The sequence below is a fragment of the Netta rufina genome (genome assembly GCF_964035555.1).
Source record: "Netta rufina genome assembly, chromosome: 12".
Taxonomy (NCBI): Eukaryota; Metazoa; Chordata; class Aves; order Anseriformes; family Anatidae; genus Netta; species Netta rufina.
Window position 1 is genome coordinate 14,613,560 of NC_140135.1, and position 19,219 is coordinate 14,632,778.

Below are 19,219 nucleotides of genomic sequence, written 5' to 3' on the forward strand. Positions count from 1 at the left end.
GCGGAGATGTTCCTTGCCCTACTCTTACCATATCTGGCAGCAAAGATTTTAAGGAGAACAAAAAGGAGTCTTACAGTCTTCTGTTGACTTCCTGCAAACGATTTTAGAGTAATTTCTGCCTTAAATCCTTAATTTCTGGTTGAGCTACAGCATATTTTATCAGTCTTGCTACCAAAGCTTAAAGCAACTGTCAGACCCACTGCCTTTCTAGGTAAGTTGTTCCCCAACCCCCCCCCCCAAAAAAAAAAAAAAAAGTAAATAAGTTTTAAAAGGCTTTTTTTTTATTTTAATTTGAAGTTGAGTGTGTCTGTCTGTCTAACAGGTGAAGCAAACAACTACTCACAAAAATCTTTTCCTTGTGGAGGTGTGCGCTGAGAAGTCATCAAGGTACTTTCCCTTATTTTAACTTATTATTTTAAGCTTCAATTAGTCTTTTTTCTTTTTTCTTTTTTTTTTCACTTTATCAATATACTTTTTGAACAATGCAGAAAACAGAACTGAATAAAGCATTTTGATACACTCATCCTGAATGTCATCCACAGCTACTGCCACCTCTGTATTTTGTCTAATTTACTTGTTGGAGTGCTACAGTTCCTTTAGTATCGTTCCATCCTCAGGGTATTTTTGCACAGTACCATATTCTAGGCCCAGGGTTATGAAGATGAAGGCAGGGTGAGAAACAGCAGCTGGTGGACAGAAGTGTCCATTTTATTCTGCAACAGAGCCTGTGCTATGGCATTAACCAGTAACTCATACGATGCTGATACCCACTAGGTCCATTTACTGCTTTCAAGATGCACTATCCCTTAATAACGTTATATATTGCATAGTGATATCAAACATAAAGCTCAGCAGCAAAAGATGCCGTTTTGAGTGAGTTAGATAAGTATAACTCAATTTATCTGATTGGGACAAATGCAATTCCATCATGATTCTGAAAAAAGTAATGCATATTTAATAAAAGATTTCTCCTTTTGTTATGTTCCTGAAGTATTTTGCATTAGGAGGGTATATTAAGGAAATCAGAAAGAAAAGGTGAGTGACAAGGGCAGAAACCCAGATAAAGGATCTCATTTTACCAGCAGCAGTTCTTCTGGCACTACCAGTTTCAGGAGGAAGATGGGCTCATGCTGGCTGTGCGATGTAAGTTGAATAGTACTTCTTGTACCACTCTATTTTTTTTGGCAGGAGCTGCTCGTTATTGAAAATGGAGGAAACAAGGAAGCTCTCTCCAAAGCCATGTAAAAGCAAAGAACCCGTGAAAACAGAATGGGGGTCTCAGAGTGTCGTGTTTACATATTTCCAAGGGGATATTAACAGCGTGGTAGATGAACATTTTTCTAGAGCTCTAAGCGGTGCCAAGAACCCACAAGACCTGAGCATGAAGCACAAGAGCGAGACTGTTGTCCTGAAGAACGGTGAGCCGGGGTGACTAGCTCTCACTAAGAAATATAAGATGCAATGTGCTGTGTTTTCTCATGCATACCTTGTCGATGAATAGTTTGGAACTGTGTGCAAATAGCAGCAAAATCATGCTTTGAAAGCACTGGTTTATGGAGCAGAGACTTCCTGGATAAATCCCTCTCTTTGCTGGGATACTTCCCAAACTCTGCATGGGCTTGTTGGCAAGACCAGGTCCTCATTTTCCAGCTTCTGTCACTGTCAGATGCAGTAAGTGCGTTATGGCTTAATTTGTTGTCTTTTGCAAAAAGAGATTTGTCTAAGCTTGCAAGTGTTAAAACTTGGTCTATGCCAATGGCCTGTAATAAAAAAAAAATGTATAATATTAATTTGAAAGCATAAGTGGTTGTGATTTAGCCTGCTTTTGGTATTAATTTATTATTAATTTTTAAGATAGGCAGCACTAAAACTGAATATATAATTTCAGTAAAAATGAATATGCAGTCTAGGAGTGTTTCCTTAGAAATACGTTGGAATTTGCCTTGGGGGGAAAAAAAGCAGGAATTGATGAGACTTCAGATGCTTTCTTTCTCTTTTTAAGTAGATAGCATGTCTCCCCATCAATGGAATTTCTCTTCACATTGCTCCAAACCATATCCTTCATCTTCTGCTACAAGCATGTCAAACTCTGGTCTGAATTTTTCTGCTGCTGGTATGGCAGGCCAGTACCAGCCATCAGCTCTGCGGAGTCATCCAACTCAACCTGCAGATCTGTGGCCCTTCCCTTCGATCGGTACTCCCGCTCTTACCAGTTCGGTGTATCATCATGCCTTGCCTGACCTGCACGTGGTAGATGAACCGATCTCTGACAGGAAATACGGTTCTCTTCTTGGTCTTCTGCAACAGGAAAGGTGCCTAACATCCATGCAAGAATGTACCATGAAGCAACACTCAAGCCCTGCTTGTATGACTGGACCTACTGGATTACAAAATATAAGTCAAAGTTCAGTTCCTGGGGGAGGTAAGGAAATAATACTATCGCTTTATTCTTTGATGGCAACTTATGCAAAGAGACAAAATAACACAGTCTGCCCCAAAAGTGCTAAAATCTGAGACTTCTTCAGCCTGGCTGAAGAAAATAGAATTAGTTTTCAGTAGATAACCATTGCTGAGTACTGTGGCACTTCGCTTAAATGAATATAGATATTACCCATATGCTATCAAGATCTCTAGCCTGTAGGTAACAGGCATGGTGGCACTGATGCTCCCGTATTATTAGAAAGGGGTGCCTAGGTAAGAGCCCTGAGCAACTAACTTACTATTCATGGCATTAATGATGCTGTGAACACGAGATGTGAAATTGCAGCCCTTATCAGAAAGGCCGGGTGTTTCTCTCCCTTCCCTAGTCTCAATCTGCAGCTGGAAGGATGTGGGCAGGGGGGCTGGTGGGCCAGCCCTGCCTCACCTCATGGCTAATGGCTCTCTTCCATGAAGCTGTGCTGCCCTGTGTGTGTGTGAGAGAGAGAGAGGCTAAGACTGCTCTCTGCAGTAGAGTTTCCAATCCTAAAGCAGTTCACACCAGAGATGCAAAGGTTGTTTTATTTATTATTAACAATTAATAGGAATCACAATCCTGATGTGCATCAGGACTAAAGTCCATTTCCTAGGAGCTTACGTACCTACAGCACCTGGGGCTGCTGAATGGCATTGCTCTCTTGTGAATAATTTCTGCATTTGAGAAGTTTTCTGTGACCAAGCTTCCTGGCTGGAGCCTGGGTGCTCAGCTAAGGTACAGCTGCATTGCTGCTCCTGGGCGTTCCCGGATGGCAGCTTGGCACTGGCTTCCCAGAAAGTGGGTTGTGAAATTGTTTAGGGAGTCTGCTAGAAAAAAACAGCACGTGCTACCTGGTGCTTCTAGATAAAAAGGACCAGGCGTGTGAAGAAGTGATCACGAGCCTTTGGTTTTGAAAAATAACCAGCTGCAAAACACCTACTGGTTACCCAGTTTCTAATCTGCATCAGCAGGAATTTGGCAGGACATGAGCTAGAAGTATTGTTTATATCTGCATGTGGTCTGGTCCGCAGCTCCTCTTTTGAGGCTACACCAAAGCTTTGTTGTTATAAGGACCCCAGCTGTAGTTGTGTTGCTAACTTATTCCTACTAGAGTGCCTAATGCATGCCTACCCATGCATGGAAAACGCAAATTTTCTGCTCATGATAGGTACCTATATAGATTTAGCTGAAACTATACGTATGTGTTTCACAGGCATGCATACTAGACTTTTTTCAGCTATTAAGGGACAGTCTAATTGCTTTAAAGACACTGTCTGGGTTTCTAGGACTTCATTTAAGAACACGGGTAGGTGCTCTCTTCCCCAAGGGGGCAATGTGAGCCTACCAAGGTTTTCGAGCCTGAGGAACTGACTCCTCCAAAAAAAAAAAAAAAAAAAAAAAAAAGAGATGTTTCATGAAATGGGTCGATAAGGGGAAATAACACTAACAACGGTCAACTTGAGTTCAATGTTTCAGAAAGGAATTGAGTGAAAAATTAAAAGAAAGGAAATGAAACTGCGTGATGTCCCACAACCACCTGCAATTAATGTATTTTCTTTAGGCATGTTCGCAAGGCCTTTCTGAATGTTTGGGGAGCCTCATAACACCACCTGTGTAACGCTGTACATGTGCTTATCGAGCAAACCAAAAAGAATAGATAAGCAACTGGCCTGTGCTCACAGGGAGCCTTTGGCAAGTTCCTTGGATGTATGCATCTAGTCTGGCTGTCAGAGTCCCTGTTTCTTGGCTCTGTTAAATATACTCCTCATTGCGCTGTGTCATGTTTAAGAACAGCTGATATTTATATTTATGGAAGTGTATATTTCTGTGCCAGACAGCACAGAGCTCCCCAGCACCTGTGCTATAGGCTGGGCTGCAAAAGCACAAGGTTTCTTTAGGAACTGCTTCCTACTTTTAGCTCTATGCTGAATCTCTGCTCATCTCCAGTATTTTTCTTTTCTTCTTTTAAGACAGGAAAGCAAACTCTTACCAGGGCTCAGAAAATCCTGGTACAAGTGCAAGCCATGCCACTGCAGGTGAGTAATGAAGCTAGCAGGTTTGGAAAAAATTAATGCTCGCTTGTAAAGGATAGTTGCCTTTCTTATGCACAAAGGATTAAAGCTGGTTTTGTTTACTTCCAGACTGTATTTAAAATTTGCCTTTCCCTCAGAGATACTACCTCCTAAAATTACATTAACCAGAAAGAGGGAAAACATTCTGTTAAAATGAGATGAAGTTAGAAAAATCACATCTACCTTAGGTTTTGTTGTTGTAGCATCAGACTGCCACTTCACAACATGCCTATTTTTCACTACCTGTCCAAGTTTCAAATCCCAGAAAGATGCCAAATGTAAGGTGGTGGATTTGTCATAATCTTAGCTGAAGAAATGTACTGTCTTCCCTGCTGGTGAGGCACAGTTTATGCTACATCTTTCTGTAGGACTTATGTTTGTTGTGTGTCTCTAGGGGTGTTGAGGTGTAGCTGTGGAGTTTGTGGCTTTGCAGCAGGCTGCTCTTTGCTTTGTATCTCAAGCATCCAGGTCATGCTGAGCTCCCTGTTTGACCTGTGTGCTAGCTCTGGTCCATTTTTCACCAGCAAACCTACAACACTGCTAGGAGGGTAGTTCTACAAAATTATTCCCAAAGTATTTGGGCTTCTGTGTTGTTCTTTGGTCTGTAACCTGTATCTGGGAGGTTACCCTGATGATGGTTCTTTGATGTGCAATGTTTTGGGGAGACCTTGGATGGGTCATTCTGGTTATTCTAGTAAGTGCCCTCTTGCATCAGAGAAGACAAAAAGGTGCAATTTTGTTTGCACAACATCCTAAGGGTTTGCATGGGCTATGCTGTTCGACAGTCCTGATAATGCTATGTCTTTCAGGTATTCAGATTCATGACAGAAGACGGGATTTGTACTTCTAGCAACAGGATGTTTCTACTTTATTCTGACAGAGAAAGTTCTTGCCATGAACTTTTATTATTTGCAACTGTGAATCAAGAAGAAATGAACTGCAGCTATGCCATGCTTTTTCTTTCAGATGGAAGAATACACATACTATTTACTATTTTAGGAATGAAAAATCTTTCTCTATTCAGTAAATAATTTCTGATGGTTGTGGTATTGAAGGTATTGAACCTAACAGACTGTTGTGAAGAAATGTTGTCTACTTACAGCTTTTTACACTTAAACCTCTCTGAAAGGAATTTCAGCACTTTTTATTCATTCTTGATAAGAAGCACAATTCTATCTTGGAGGGATGCAATTAATATAAATTCATTGCTGCAACTTCGTATCTTGATTTGACATCTCCATATTGTTTAAAATAGTATTAGACTGTGGGATCCCTTTGCAAGACTTCAAGACAACCACAGGCCACCAGAGAATTACATTACTGCACTTCCCAAAATATAAATATGATAATTTGTGGCCATGCATGCAATTCACGGGGACATTCTTCAGAAACTACATAATAAGCATATGCATAAAGGCTCTGTTTTGCCCTCATAATGTATAATTTTCTGGAAAACAATAATTTAACTGTAGATCTGGAAAGAAATCTAGAAATCATTGGATGTGATTAAAATCCTACTATGAGCAAAAAGCTGGAGCTGGGAATGTTTTATTTTCCCAGCCTCTCTGCAGGTAAAAAGGAACTTTTTTTCTAAATTAATTGAGTGATTGATTTTTTTTTTTAAATAATTATACTGCAGGGTTCAGCCATCTGAACAAGGTGATTTTTTTTTTTCTTTTTTTTTTTTTTACAAAATTGCCTTTCTTCTCTTTTAACTTTACTAATACATTTCCAATTAGTTCTTTTGTTATTACATCCACCTTTCCCATTTTTTTTTAAGGCTACATGGTAAAATAATCTGGCTTTCTCTATGAGTCAAAGCAAAGATTTCTGCACTGTACTCTTGTGTTGTAATTCCATTGAAGTTATTTCTTTAAAATTTCTGTCTGCCTCTGCCATCCCCCCTAAAAGAAAATGCTGAAATGATTTATCCCTAAGGTCTGTAAAGACATATAACGATATATTTAAATGCCTTTAAAGTTTAATGCTTCTTGAAACAATTTGGTCCTGTGCATGTTGCAGATAAAAAATATTCAAGATGAACTATTAAGTCGGTATTTCTGGTGAGCCAACCACCTAGAGCCGGACAAAGTGTGTGTGGAGGGAGTTGGGGGTGGAAATGTTTTTTTAAATGCATGTCTCTTATTGTAAGGACATGAGACATCAGTGGTTCTGCCTTGACACTAGAATGCTTCAAGCTATTGCTGCAATGCCTGGCAATGTTGTCGTCCTGCCCCTGTGCAGCAGACCTGGCAAAAGAGAGCAAGTGCCTGGCCAGCCTGAGGGTATCTTGTTTATAAAAAGCCTACAATATATATTATTTCTTCCTCAACAATATTGTTTGTCCAGAATGTACTGTTTCTTGCTTTTCTGCTCAGCCTTGCGACGTGTCCCTGATGCTCTCACACTGCTGTTATGCTCTGATGACAGCATCTTCATTCCCATTCAGAATGGGTGCTCTTTTGCTCAGAAGGGTTTGGCAAGCAGTGCCCTGCATTCAGCAGCTACCATCTGGCGCTTCCCACGTTTATTTTCGGTTCCCACTCTGAATGCAGCAATCACTGTGGTGACGGGAGGAGAAGGGATGCTTGGTCTGTGCCCATTTCAGCAGCTTCCGCCTCCCTGCATGCTCATGCATCTCTGCAGAGATTGCTCCAAAGGACAGAAGGACAAATGTGGCCTGGGCATTACATTTTCTGGTAATTTACTGACCCTGTAGGAAACAGCTATTTGCCTTCATTTGGGTAGCGTGTAAGCTCACAGCATTCTGCTCCAGCCCAGGATTATTTTCTTTGAATGGATGGCTTTCCTTCCTTCTTTTTGTGATGATTGGGGCAGCTGAGATGAGAACTATGTGCTCTGTGAGTATGAACACTGAGAGAAATCATCTATCTCTTGCAAGTATGCAAGTATATTTGATACACATCCTGTGGGGAGTATGGCCATTTTTTTTTTATTTTTTTTTTAATAAGCCAGCAGAACTGTTGCACCTTTTAACCATGCATGTCCCTGAACACAGACATTTGCAGGGACAGGTGGCCACATTCCAGCTCCTGCTCTGATGGTCAGATAAACTTTGTGGGTGGCTGGGAGCAGCGTGACTGGCTTAGCTGCTCCACCCTGCTTTAGTCACTTGTGAGCAGCGTTAAAAATAGTCACGGACTGTGGTGACAAACAGGAACAATTCTTTCACTATTAAAGAAAAACCTAAAGGTTAAAAAAAAAAAAAAAAAAAGAAAAGAAAAATAAGGCAGGAATGCTACCAGGTGACTTGGCCACAGCCATCTTATTGATTTTAAAGCTCTCCACCAAGCAGCCCTGCTCCTGTTGAGCAGCTCTGAGTCTTGGGGGAAGGACAAGCTCTGGCCAGAGCAGGCCTGGCATGTCTCACACCTTTAGTTCAGACAGCTACAGTGCTACAAAGGTCAGGAAACGAGTGGTGGTAGGTTTCCATTTTTTTATTATTATTATTTTTTTTTATTAAGAAAAAACTCTCCAAGCATCAAAGAAAACAAGCAGTTTTGGGAAGAGAACAGTGAATTTATGGCATCCTCCCTCCCCCAGCATGGAGAGAGAAAGCAAGGGTAGGAAAATCTTGTTATGTGAACAGAGGCTTTCATCTTCACTTGCAAATATGGGGTAGGTGAGCTCCTGTGCCCAGAAGCTACCAGGAAAATGGCGGCTGAGCCGAACCCTGTGTGTGGCGCTCTGAAGGGCTGCCTCCTCTCGTGCCATTTCCAAGCGATCCAGAGAGCTCTCCCCTGCCTTCTCCTCTATCTTGGAGGGTTTCAGCAGGGAAGCGCTGCAGGCTGTTGGTTTTAGTGCCTCAGGGGCTGGGTGCTGGGACTTGTTCCCTGTTTTGGTATCACATGCCGTTTCGGAGGGCTGTGTGTCACCTCAGTGACAGTGCTGCTGTGCAAGCAGCTCGGCTGTGGTCGCATCATCCAGATATCGTGGTTTCTTTGCTGAAGAGGTGCAAAGGTGCAATTGTGGGGGGGTGGCAGCAGTGTGGGGCCCTGCTGCTCCTGGGGCTTTTGCGTGGCTGCAGCTGGGGCAGACCTGGCTGGCTGGAGCTGGATAAGAGCCAGCTGAGACGGGGTGGTCCCCAAAGCATGGCATGAAGAGCGCACCCCATCCCTGCTGAGCCACTGCGACTCCTGCTGCATTGCTTGTCAGCAGCCACAGTGCCCCTCAGCGTGCCAGCTTCCTGCAGCGCTGCTGTCCCCAAGCTGACCTGAGGTCTTTGAGCTGTCTCCATGTGGTCAGGTTCCATCACTCCATGGGTTTTTCGGGTCCTAGGGCGCAGGGGAAGTGGTGCAGACCTGTCCTGGTTGTGCAGAAGAGCACCCAGCTCATGCTCACAGGAAAGTGCAAAGGTTTGCATCATCCTGTGCTCTTGCATCTCCATCACAGGCTCTCTCAGCCTGGGCTTTGCAGACTCTGGGTTTCAGCCTGAGCAGAGCGAGCTGTGTTTGCCTCATGTCTTTATTCACCTGGCAAGTGCTAGGTAATGGGCAAGGTAACATAAACAGGAACAAGCAATACTTTGTACACTTCCTACAGACTACCTTTCTGCCTGGGTGAGGCATAAAGTAACAACCCTCTCCCAGCCACCAGGATTAAAGGTTTCTATGCTCAGCGTTATAAACCTCTTGCATTAGCTCACAAAGCCATGTATTTACCAAAGAGAAATGTTACTCTAGGTAAATCCCTCTGCCAGCTGGAAAAACAAATTGAGTGGATCGAAGGAAACTGAATGTACTGAACACCCAAAGGGTGTCTCTTGTAATTGAGCACAGCCTAGAATAATCCTGGGCTGTCGCAGCTGTCGCAAGCTGCCTCCTGTGTCTGGCCGTCTGTGAGTGCTGGCCCTGCTGGGGAGAAGTACTCGGTGTGCATTGGTGGTGGCTGCACCCAGGGCTCAGCAGAGTCCTTGTGCTCAGAAGGCATTGCCTCTATGTTAAGGAGCAGGTCCCTGTCCAGCCCAGAGCCTCCACCACAGTGCATTGCTACAAAGGAGTTTTCCACCAATTGCTTAAACAACTTTTCTCCTTCTTTTTCTGTTCCTTGTTGTTCTGTCCCTTTGCCTTGCCTACCTGTCTTGTATCCTTGCTGAAGCTAATTTGGTCCCCACTATTGCAGATACCACTGGAAGATGCAGTCAAGGGATAACACCTTTTTTTGGCCTTTCACATGATTAACTCTCTCTTGCTCTTTAAAGATTGGTTCCTATGAAAGCTTTGCTTTCTTCCTCTTTGTCTTGATTGTTTCTCCATACATATCTAGCCATGTAGACAGACAGTGGAATCTCTCTAAGGTCTCTTTACAGACAGTGCAGACAAAAAGAGTTTGTAGGCCTGAACATCCCACCCTGAAGTATAAAACTGATCAGGTAAACCACATCCTAAAAGTCCCTTGTCCTCTTCAGTAATTATGAAGAGACCCTAAAAGGTTTTTCTCTTGGATAGAGACACTTGAAGGAGAACAAAATTTGGGGAAGCACAACAAAAGGCAGCATGACACAATCTTGGCAGAGCAACTCTCTCTTCATCCACAGGCTTCACAGACTCTATCCAGCTCCTGGTCCCACAGAGCAGCCTCCATGTCCAGCTGGTTCTGGCGGTGGCTCTGGAGACCAGGACCTCTGGATTTTTACAGTGTTGTGTAGGAGTATGGTGTAACCAGAAACATTAGGTCTGGATCTTCTCAGGAAGGCAGGAAGGACAAATATCGCTTCTTGTGAACTACCTAGATATTATCAATTCTCAAGAGAGTGCCGGATAAATGATATTTAACAGACGTCACCATGTGCAGCTCACCAGGGTGAGGAACGTTGTGTGCAATCTGGGTACTGAGCTCAACTCGCTCCAGAGAAAAACACCAGGGCTAATTAAAAATGATGGGTAATTAGATTAGTACTCCAGCTGGACTTTTTGATGCATAAAGAAGGTTTTAAAACATAGAATAAGTAGATTTTAAGGAAAAAATCCTGACTTCAGTCAAGCTACTGCATAACTGAGGCATTTAAGCCATGTTATACTAACAGTTCCATCCACCATGCATTACCTGTTGATGCTAGCTTAGCTCCACATTTTAAGAAGAGTTTAGCATCAAATACTCTTTTCCCCTCCTAAGGTGTTGGCGATAGGTGCTGACTGGAAGCGTGCAAAGAGCAGCTAGGCATGATTTTGCTCATGAATCACAAAGGTCCTTGCTAGAGGCACAGCATCAAGGAGCACAGGTTGTTGCAGGTAGCAGGACCGTGCGTGATTTACACTGAGTAAAAGGGCTGGGGCAGGAGGGGCAGGGGCTGTTTCCAGTTTGCTGTATGAAGACTCCAAGCACCCACTCATTGATCTCCCTGTTTGCTGACGGAGCATGAAACGATTGCCAAATGCCTGCCCTGGGTGATTTGGGTTGTCCTGCCCAAGCGTGGATGCAAGCAGAGGTACCCTGTTCGTGGGTGAGCAGTCACCACATGCATCCCAGCAGGATGCTTTGCTAGCTTTGGGGTGTGTGAGGAGCATTCCTGAGATGCAGGTGTCTGATTCTGGGGCTCTCCCTTAATGGGGGTGTGAATTCTGCCATCTCTTACATGTCTTATATCTGGGCACAATCACTGGGTACATAGGTAAGTGCCTGGTGCCATCTCTGCTTCGCTGCAGCAGTCCCTGCTTAGAAACCCAGTGTCTGCCTGCAGGCTTGTATTGGTACCCCAAAAAATAGTTCTTCCTTCTTGTTCCTCACACAGGAAAGCAGCCTGGAAACACTGGTGAGAAATAACTGTCTGGGAACGAGCTCTGGAATAGCTCTGCGGGGCGCTCGCACTGCCGGCTCTGCAGCAGGCTGTCAGGCTAAGCTTTCTTAGGCATTTTTCCCACACTGACAGGCCGGAGGGCACAAAACAACTGTCTCACAGTGACTAATGAGAACTGCTGCCTGTCTCCATGCAGAAACACTTGGGAAGGGAGGGGTTTCAGGGAAATAAGAGCCTTCTCTGTTGCTCCTCCTTGCCTGGGAACAATGCTTTCTGTGGTTTGCAAACTGGGGAGTGCTTGAACCTAAAGTCAGGTTTATGCCCCTCTGCACACGCATTTCCCCCATCCTTCATGTACACAGCTGAAGCATGCACAGAAATTCACTTTAATCCGACTGAAAACCCAAGGGTCTTCTGGCCTGGTTCCACTTTTTATGTGTATGAAGGCAGCCACAAACAGCGGCACATCCAGTGGTTCATCCGGAGCTTCGGCAGTGCCAGGACTGCCCTTGCCTCTGACTTTGTTTACGTCAATAAGAGCAGGATTGTTGCACATCTCTGTCGGCACAACCAAAGGAAAAATTAGTGCATCTCATCGTCCTGGCTCAACTTGAGAGGTTCTGGAATTGTGTTCTGAATCTTTTTTAGCAATCTTGAAAGCAGGGACAGAAATCTGTAATTAAATCAATACATATGTAAACGAGCATCTGCCACAGAACCAGTTTAACTTCTTTGTGTTAAACGTATTTCTGTTGACGCATTATTTGTGACATATTCCTTGTATATAAGGCTGTTATTAAACTGGAATTTTGCTTGATTTAAGCAATTAAGTGAGTCAAGCCGTACAGCTTCCCTTGTCTATGCGTTTGAAGGATTTTTTAAGCTGTTGTGTTGGCTCTTGATGTGTGTTTTTGAGACTGCTCTTGGTTGACAGCTACTTTCATGATTATTTAGAAGTAGGTTTGGGTAAATTTTGCAGCTGATAATCTGTCAGTTCTAAGGTTTTCACAGTGGTTGGATATAAATCTAAGAGCCCTTCTCTCAAGGCTGCGTTTAGGTTTGATTTGTTGCTGTAGGTCTCTACAAGCCCTTCCTCTGAAACCTCAGCCAAAGTAACAGTTTCATTAACTCCACTCTGTCTGCGGGGGCTCTAAACACAAGTAGCTCTATTTCAGTCATCTGGCATACAGTAAAAGTCCTGAGAGCAGAAAGCCATTATGGCATGAAAGAAGATGTTGTTACTCCCCATGTAGGAAGTGAGTCTGGTTGTGCATTTCCTGAGTGCTCAATGTTGCCATTTATTTCTTGGATAAATGTGATTCATTATTCTTTGTTTCTTTAAAGGGCCTGATTCAGGGCTTGGACCTGCAGTCAAAACAGCAAGGGTCACCTCTGGCTGCTTGTGTGTATTATATCGCTGCTTGATATTGCTAGTGCTAACAGCAGTGCTTTGCATGCCTGAGGACATGCAGTGTGCTGCCACACACACCGTTAGGTTTGCCACTTGTTTGTGGGTGGATTCACCGTGCTGCCAGTGACTGCGATGGATATCTGGTGCCTGGGTGAAAAATGCAAAGTTCTGATGCTGGCGTGGTAATTCCAGGAGGCTCCTTCAGGACAAGGCTCATCTGCACAGAATGAAAAGATGCTTGCTGATCCCAAAGACTTTAACATTTTTCATGGTCTGCTGCATTGAACATTACATTTGCTGAACAGACAGCAAAAGAACAAAAAAAACAAAACGCAAGAATAAGGAATGGCTTGAGGTAAGGAATGCAAATCCTGTCCTCCTGCCTGATAATAAATCAAGAAGATATTTGGAAAAGCAAACTGCAAAGCCCAGTGGAAGAGAGGTTATGCAAAACTTGTGCATGCTGCCGGTGCCTGCATGTGCCATAGTCCTCAAAAGGAGGCAACAGCAGACTGCATACCACAAGCCAGGTCCTGGCTCCCACAGCGACCGCTGCTTCCCCGGGAGCCGCACTGCATCCCAGAGCTGCCAGCAAGTGGTGCAGCGTGGGAAGCCGACTTCCCACCAGGTTTAGCCTGATAAGTGCTACATTGCTGTGTTGCATCAGCAGGACTAGTGAATTCGTGCTGTTAAGGAAATGAAAACTGGAGAGTGGCTCAGCAAGGATCAGACAGCAGGGCGCAACAAGGGGAAGGAAGTGTTTCTGCTGCAGTGCGTAAGCAAACTGTGGTGCTCCCAGCCCTGGGATGCTGGAGAGGCAGAGGTACACACAAGGCTCTCCTAAAGGCAGTGCTCTTGATGCAACCCCCAGTTTAGGTAATTGCAAACAGACTTTGGTGGGACTTTAATTTCCTTGACTATCAGCTACTGTCGGAGGTGAGCACCAAACCTTTGGTCTCAGTGTAAGGTGTCTTGTGTTCATGGTGTCCCCTGAGCTCCAGCAGGGCTGGCCTGGCTGAGTTGTTCAGGCTGCATCACAACCCAGCTCTCAACCTGTTCAGAGATGCTGGCCGCAATTCATCCTCACTACCCTGATCTGTGGACTTTAGTGAGAGCCCAGCTGCCCCAGCCTACTACATAGGTCTCGGCCTGCCTTTTGTGAAAGCATTGCAGGTTTTCGGGATGTGGCCACACTCCTTTGGTACATCTCCTCTGCCAGGTGTGCACAGCACACTCTACCACTCACATCTCTGAAGGAAAACATTCGCCCCTCCTGAGCCTGCACTGATGTCTCTGGAGCTTGACAAGGGGAGCTTGGCTTTTATTTCTCTTTGGATCACATCCCCCAAGTGTCAGGGTGAAAAAGAGCCCTGTGGGACCGTGCTGTTGATCTCCATGGTTAATGGGCTGCCCTGCACAGCATGTCCTGGCAGGAGCTGCATTGTGTAAACAGCTGCTCAGCATCCACCACTGCTTTTGTGTCTGGCTTGAGGTTAATTGGCTAAATGTGCTAATTCAACAAATGAGCTGATGTTCTGGGTGCTTTGATTTTACTGTGGGATTCTCATTACCTAAGTGGAAGTGGAGGTTTCACGGCAGGGAAAGCTGTGCTTGTCTTGCTGCTGGTGGAAGGGTTGTCCTGCCTCTGCCCCGAGGTCCTGGGTTGCATCTGATGGGCACGAGACCCCAGGAGACAGCAAGAGGTGCCCTGGCAAGCTTTGGCATGCTGTGATGGCAGCTCATGTCCTGCCCACATACCCCACTGGATTTCTGCCTGGAAGGAAACCCCAGTGTCCCCCCTGACAGCCATCAGCTGAGGTTTTGCTGGCAGTGGGGATTCAGGAAGCCTTGGCAGGCTGTGAAGAGGCCTGAGGGTGAGGAAGGTCAGCTGGGTGGAGATGCTTCACATCTTCTCTCTTTGAGCTGAGCTACGTGAGGGAGAGTATTATAAGCCTTCCTGGGACTGTACCAGAATCAATCCAAGCACTTGCAGGATTATTTGAAGACTGGGGCTCATTCTTAGAGACCTGAATCACATGCTTCTGCCCTCAAGGACAAGCTCAGTGTTTTTTCTAGCGAGAGCAGGCCAAGAGGTCATTTCTACCACTAAACTCTTCGGAGGCCGTTTCCAGCATCAGCCAGTACTCGGAAAATGAGCCTGGTAAATATTAAAAGAAGATTGTGTAATTGCCTGGTTTTGTGGTTCGTTATAGCTTTGCATGGGTGGGCATTGTGGTGTGAACCTACTTTCAGTTCCATTGATGTTCTTGCCGTGCAAAATAAAAGAAAAAAACCTAAGCGGTCCCTTTCTGAAGGTCCTGACGGGCACTTCAGAGACCATGTGCTCAGATGTTATTTCATGCACAGAAAGAGGGAATGGGGGGAAATTTGCCTTCCTGCACCAAATGTAGGCTTCTGCTTGGAAGCTGCTGTGGCACGTGGCACTGCCAGAGACCTTGCTGGTCTTGGGGGATGGCTGGTGGGGAGGAGACGTGTGTGTGTGCAGCAACACTGGGGCTCAGTATCGTGCTGCAATACCAAGCTGCTACAATATTGCTGCTGACTGCAGAGGGTTTGCCTAGTTTGTTGATAATTAGGGGGAATTCTGCACTCAGAAAACCCAAAAGCTCACTCATGCTCCTCAGCAGCTGTATCTCTTGGGATGCTGAGTGCAGCAATGGAAGCCAATTCCCCTCTGAAATCCTATTGTTCTTCGGGCAAGAGCTAGCACAGTGACTCTTTTCTAAACCCACTGTGTAGGTTTGCTTTTTTCCACCTCTGGATCTTCCCCAGCAGCAGAGATGCCCCACCTCTGGTGAAATACATCCCAGTTGACTTCTCCAGGGTATCGCGAGCATCCTGACTCAGACTGCAGCAGCACAACCCAACAGGAGCCACATCCCAATGGCCCATGTCAGGCATGAAGGAGTCTGAGGGAAGGAGCTGGGATGTTTGTGGGGTTTGCTTTAATTTCTCTCAAACCACTCAGCCCCGTTTCCAGCACAGCTGCCCCAGGTTACAGTCACAGGGCTGACCACACTCAGCACTTATGTGGGTAGGTTTTCTCATGGCTCAGCAAAATGGTGTCAGTTTCTTGAGAGCAGCATGTTCCTCTTCCCCTCCCTGAACACAATCCTTTTCTCTCTCCTTATGGTTCTTGCCATTTGGGTGTTTTCCTTCAACATGTTCTATGGGTTTTCCTTTCATGGTGTTTTGCAGCAAGAGAGGGATTTCTCAGGGTTTTTAGAAATCTGCTGGGGCAGTAGGAACATGATACTGGGATGTTAGCAGGAAAGCTGAGTCCCATGGTTCTGCAGTTTGCTGTAAGGATCTGCCCCTGCACATGCACCCAGAGCTCTGTGTCCAATTTAAGGATGAGTGGGGTGAGTTTGCAGTAGCCTTTTCCAGATGCAGCTTTGCTCCTCCAGTGTGATGTGACCCTGGGGAGGCTGCATATGGCTAGCTCTCATTTCCTTTCATGTGGGTTTTTAGCCCCATCCTGCTGTCCCAAGGGACTCCAGGCACTGTCTCGTTTCACCCTGCTCTTGCCAGGATGTGACCATGACCGGGGCCGGGTGCTGGGCTCCCATCACAGCAGCGCCCTGCAGCAGCTGCCTGGGTGCGAGCCTGGCCCCTGTGGTGAACACGAGGCAAGCTGACATCTCCCAGCCCTCTGCAAGCAGCCTGCAAGCTCCGAGAAGTGTTTCATATCTGCTGGTAAGACTGACTTGTACCCAGAAACTGCAGTGAATTTGGTCCCAGTGTCAGAGGGCCCTGGGGTGAGGCTGCAGCATTTTCTGCTGTTGCGTTCCTGGAAGGACGGGAGATGCCCGGCTCCCCACCAGAGCTGTGATTCACAGGGGCTGCAGCCACTTCTTGGAAATGCCTCTTCTCTGACTTGGGGAGCTCTGGGGGAGCTCTGGCCTGCCTAAACCCTCTCTGCTCCCTCCCTTTGGCACCTTGGGGAAGGCTGATGTTGCAACAGTGACATTCATAGCGATCAGCAGCAGTACACACACAAAGCACTGGTCATGCCTGGGGACAGCTGCAGCAGATCTGCCAACCTGGACTCCCAGCCCATGGAGGGGATGCTCCAGGGCCATGGTGTGGGCTGAGTGGTGGAGAAAGAACAGGGTGTTAAAATGGTCTAAAGCCTGCCTGGGATAGGCTTCCATCAGCTACAGACTGCCTGCACTGAGCCCCTTCTGGTCACAAAACTCAGGTGATGGAGGAGATCTTGATGGCTCTGAAAATAGCTACTTCCCTTAGGAGGGAAGTTGCTGGGGACATCACGGAATCCTTGCAAAGCCACCTCCACACAGCATCCTGACCCCCAGCTCACCCAGCTGCCCTCTCTCAAGCCCAGCCAGAGACATGGGTGTGCAGCAGGGACCCACTGACTGCCCTGGCTCAGGCTCCAACCTGCTGTCTGCAGAGCCAGTGCCAGCTCCCATCCATTGCACAGGCATTTCGGTGGGCAGAGCCAGCATCTCCAAGCTTTTCCTGGAGCCTTGTGCCTTCTAGCTGAAGGCAGACACCCGAGGAGAAGTGGAGCTGCCTGAGAGGGGTGGGCTTGGCTGGGGGTGGGAGCAGGATCTCGGCACTGCAGCTGCCTGTGCCATCAGAAGTGCAGGGGCTGGCTGAAAAGGGCAGAAAGGAGCAGTGGAGGTGGGCTACCTGCTGCCGTGCCTTTGCATGGTGTTGTGTGAGGCCACGTCTGTTGACCTCATTACTCATTTTCAAGTGTGAAGCACCCTTTGCAGAAAGGATGCGTAGCCCAGATAGCTCAGCAGGGTGCTCAGCTTTGCTTCTCTCACCCAAGGCCCTAAGAGAGGGCATAAGGGACCTCAGAGCCTGCAGTGGCACAGAGCTCAGGACCCAGAGCCTCCAGTGCATCCAGCTGAGAGCCCATGGCCATGCCACAGCTCCTCTGTGCATTCCTCTTTAGAAAGAGAAACATCCTACACACCCTCACATCAATGCATCATCCTGCTGCCACACGGCCGTGGAAATGTCCTCGTCTGCCCCAGAGGGCTACGGGGAGAGGCTGTGCGTGGCCCCTGAGATGCAGGTCTGACATTTGTCACCATGCTGCTGACATTTTCCTCTGCAGAAGCACCCTGAGGTGACGTCCTCGTCCTCGTGGCTGGTGCCTCCCACTGATACTTTCTGCAGCAGTGGCTCCTTTGCCTTGCCGTGCTGGAAGGAGAGAGCTGACCCTGCAACTAGGGCTCAGCCCGAGAGATGCCCTCCCATGCTGGCAGGGTGACGGGTACATGACACCAGGCCTGAGGCTGTCAGGGCTGTTTTTCTTCTATTTCAACCTCTGCCTGTGTCATTTCCTTTTAATTTCACTAGAGAGGCAATGGTGCTCTGATCCGGCCAGATGCTTTGGTTTAGCCTCAGCGTGGCTGCAGCAGGGATGGGCAGGGGAGGGAGGGGAGCCGAGGAGTCAGTAGATGGCAGAGTTGTTTTAGCATCCACTCTCTGCTGCATCTCTCGCAAGCTCACAGGGATTTTGTGTTGGATTTGTTAGCCAGATTGCGTCCCAAGGCTCGGGCCATTGCAGCGTGGCCAAGGAGTGAGCTGTGGCCAGGCCTGCTGCAAACCAGCCAAGGCTGTGGTGCTGCAGCATGGCCAGGACAGGGCATGGCCAGAGGGCTCCCGGCAGGCACAGCAGCATCCACGAGCCCAGCTCAAAGCTTCGCTGCTGCCAGCGCTGAGACCGAAGCGCTGTGGGTTACCATTGCGGCGTCTGTTGCACACGACTGAAGGCAATGCTACCCTGCCTTTGTGTTGCTCTGTGAGAGATTCAGGATTGGTTTTGCTGGCTCAGGACATGTGTGCATCATGGTGCTTGGGCTCTCAGACTGAGCATCTATTAGGGAGCGTGGCAGTGTGTGGATTTATGTGCAGGTGCTGCCTTCTCCAAGGTATGGTCAGTCCCAGCCAGGGGCTAAGGCTTTTCTCCTTGTCTGCCACTCTCAAGGCTTGTCCACTCGGCAGCTCACCCTTGCCATCCTGCCTCCTGTCATTTTCAGCAGCATGACTCCCGTTCTCACCTAGGGGCTGTGCAGGATCCCAGTGACCCAAGAGGATGCACGCTGGGTGTCTCCCAAGCAGACACCACTTCTCCCACTGTCCAGCACTTCTAGGGGGACCCCTTCAAGTAGATTTGGTCACCATCTTCTCCACAGTGTCTAAATCCTACGTTAATGCAAGAGGAAACATTAATAAGATTTAGCAACCAGCCTTTTCAGCCCCTGCTGTCACCACTCAGAGTGTGGCCAATCTCACATGGAGTGATGAGACAGGAGCACAACACAACGTGCCTTTGCTTTCCAGCTTGCCTGGTGACACAAACCATGCGGCATAGGTGGACAGAAGCTCAAATGGCTCCAGAAGCCTGAACCTCTGCCACCTTCCCTGCACAAGTACTGCTTTGGAGGGTTGGGGTGGCGCTGGAGGAATGCTCAGAGTGGGAGAGCAAGGCAGAAGTTTAAATTAAAGGCTGCCAAATCAGC

The 19,219-nt window shown here is 46.9% G+C and overlaps 1 protein-coding gene across 1 annotated transcript; it reads left to right on the forward strand.

The window, feature by feature from the left end:
• Positions 1–1,207: 1,207 nt before the first annotated feature.
• On the forward strand, positions 1,208–5,377 carry VGLL1 (vestigial like family member 1; the record flags this gene model as incomplete). The annotated part of the gene is made up of 4 exons (XM_084293969.1): positions 1,208–1,418; positions 2,003–2,422; positions 4,426–4,491; positions 5,337–5,377. 4 exons carry the CDS (start codon positions 1,208–1,210, stop codon positions 5,375–5,377), a joined length of 738 nt encoding a protein of 245 aa, XP_084150095.1.
• Between the last annotated feature and the right edge of the window lie 13,842 nt (positions 5,378–19,219).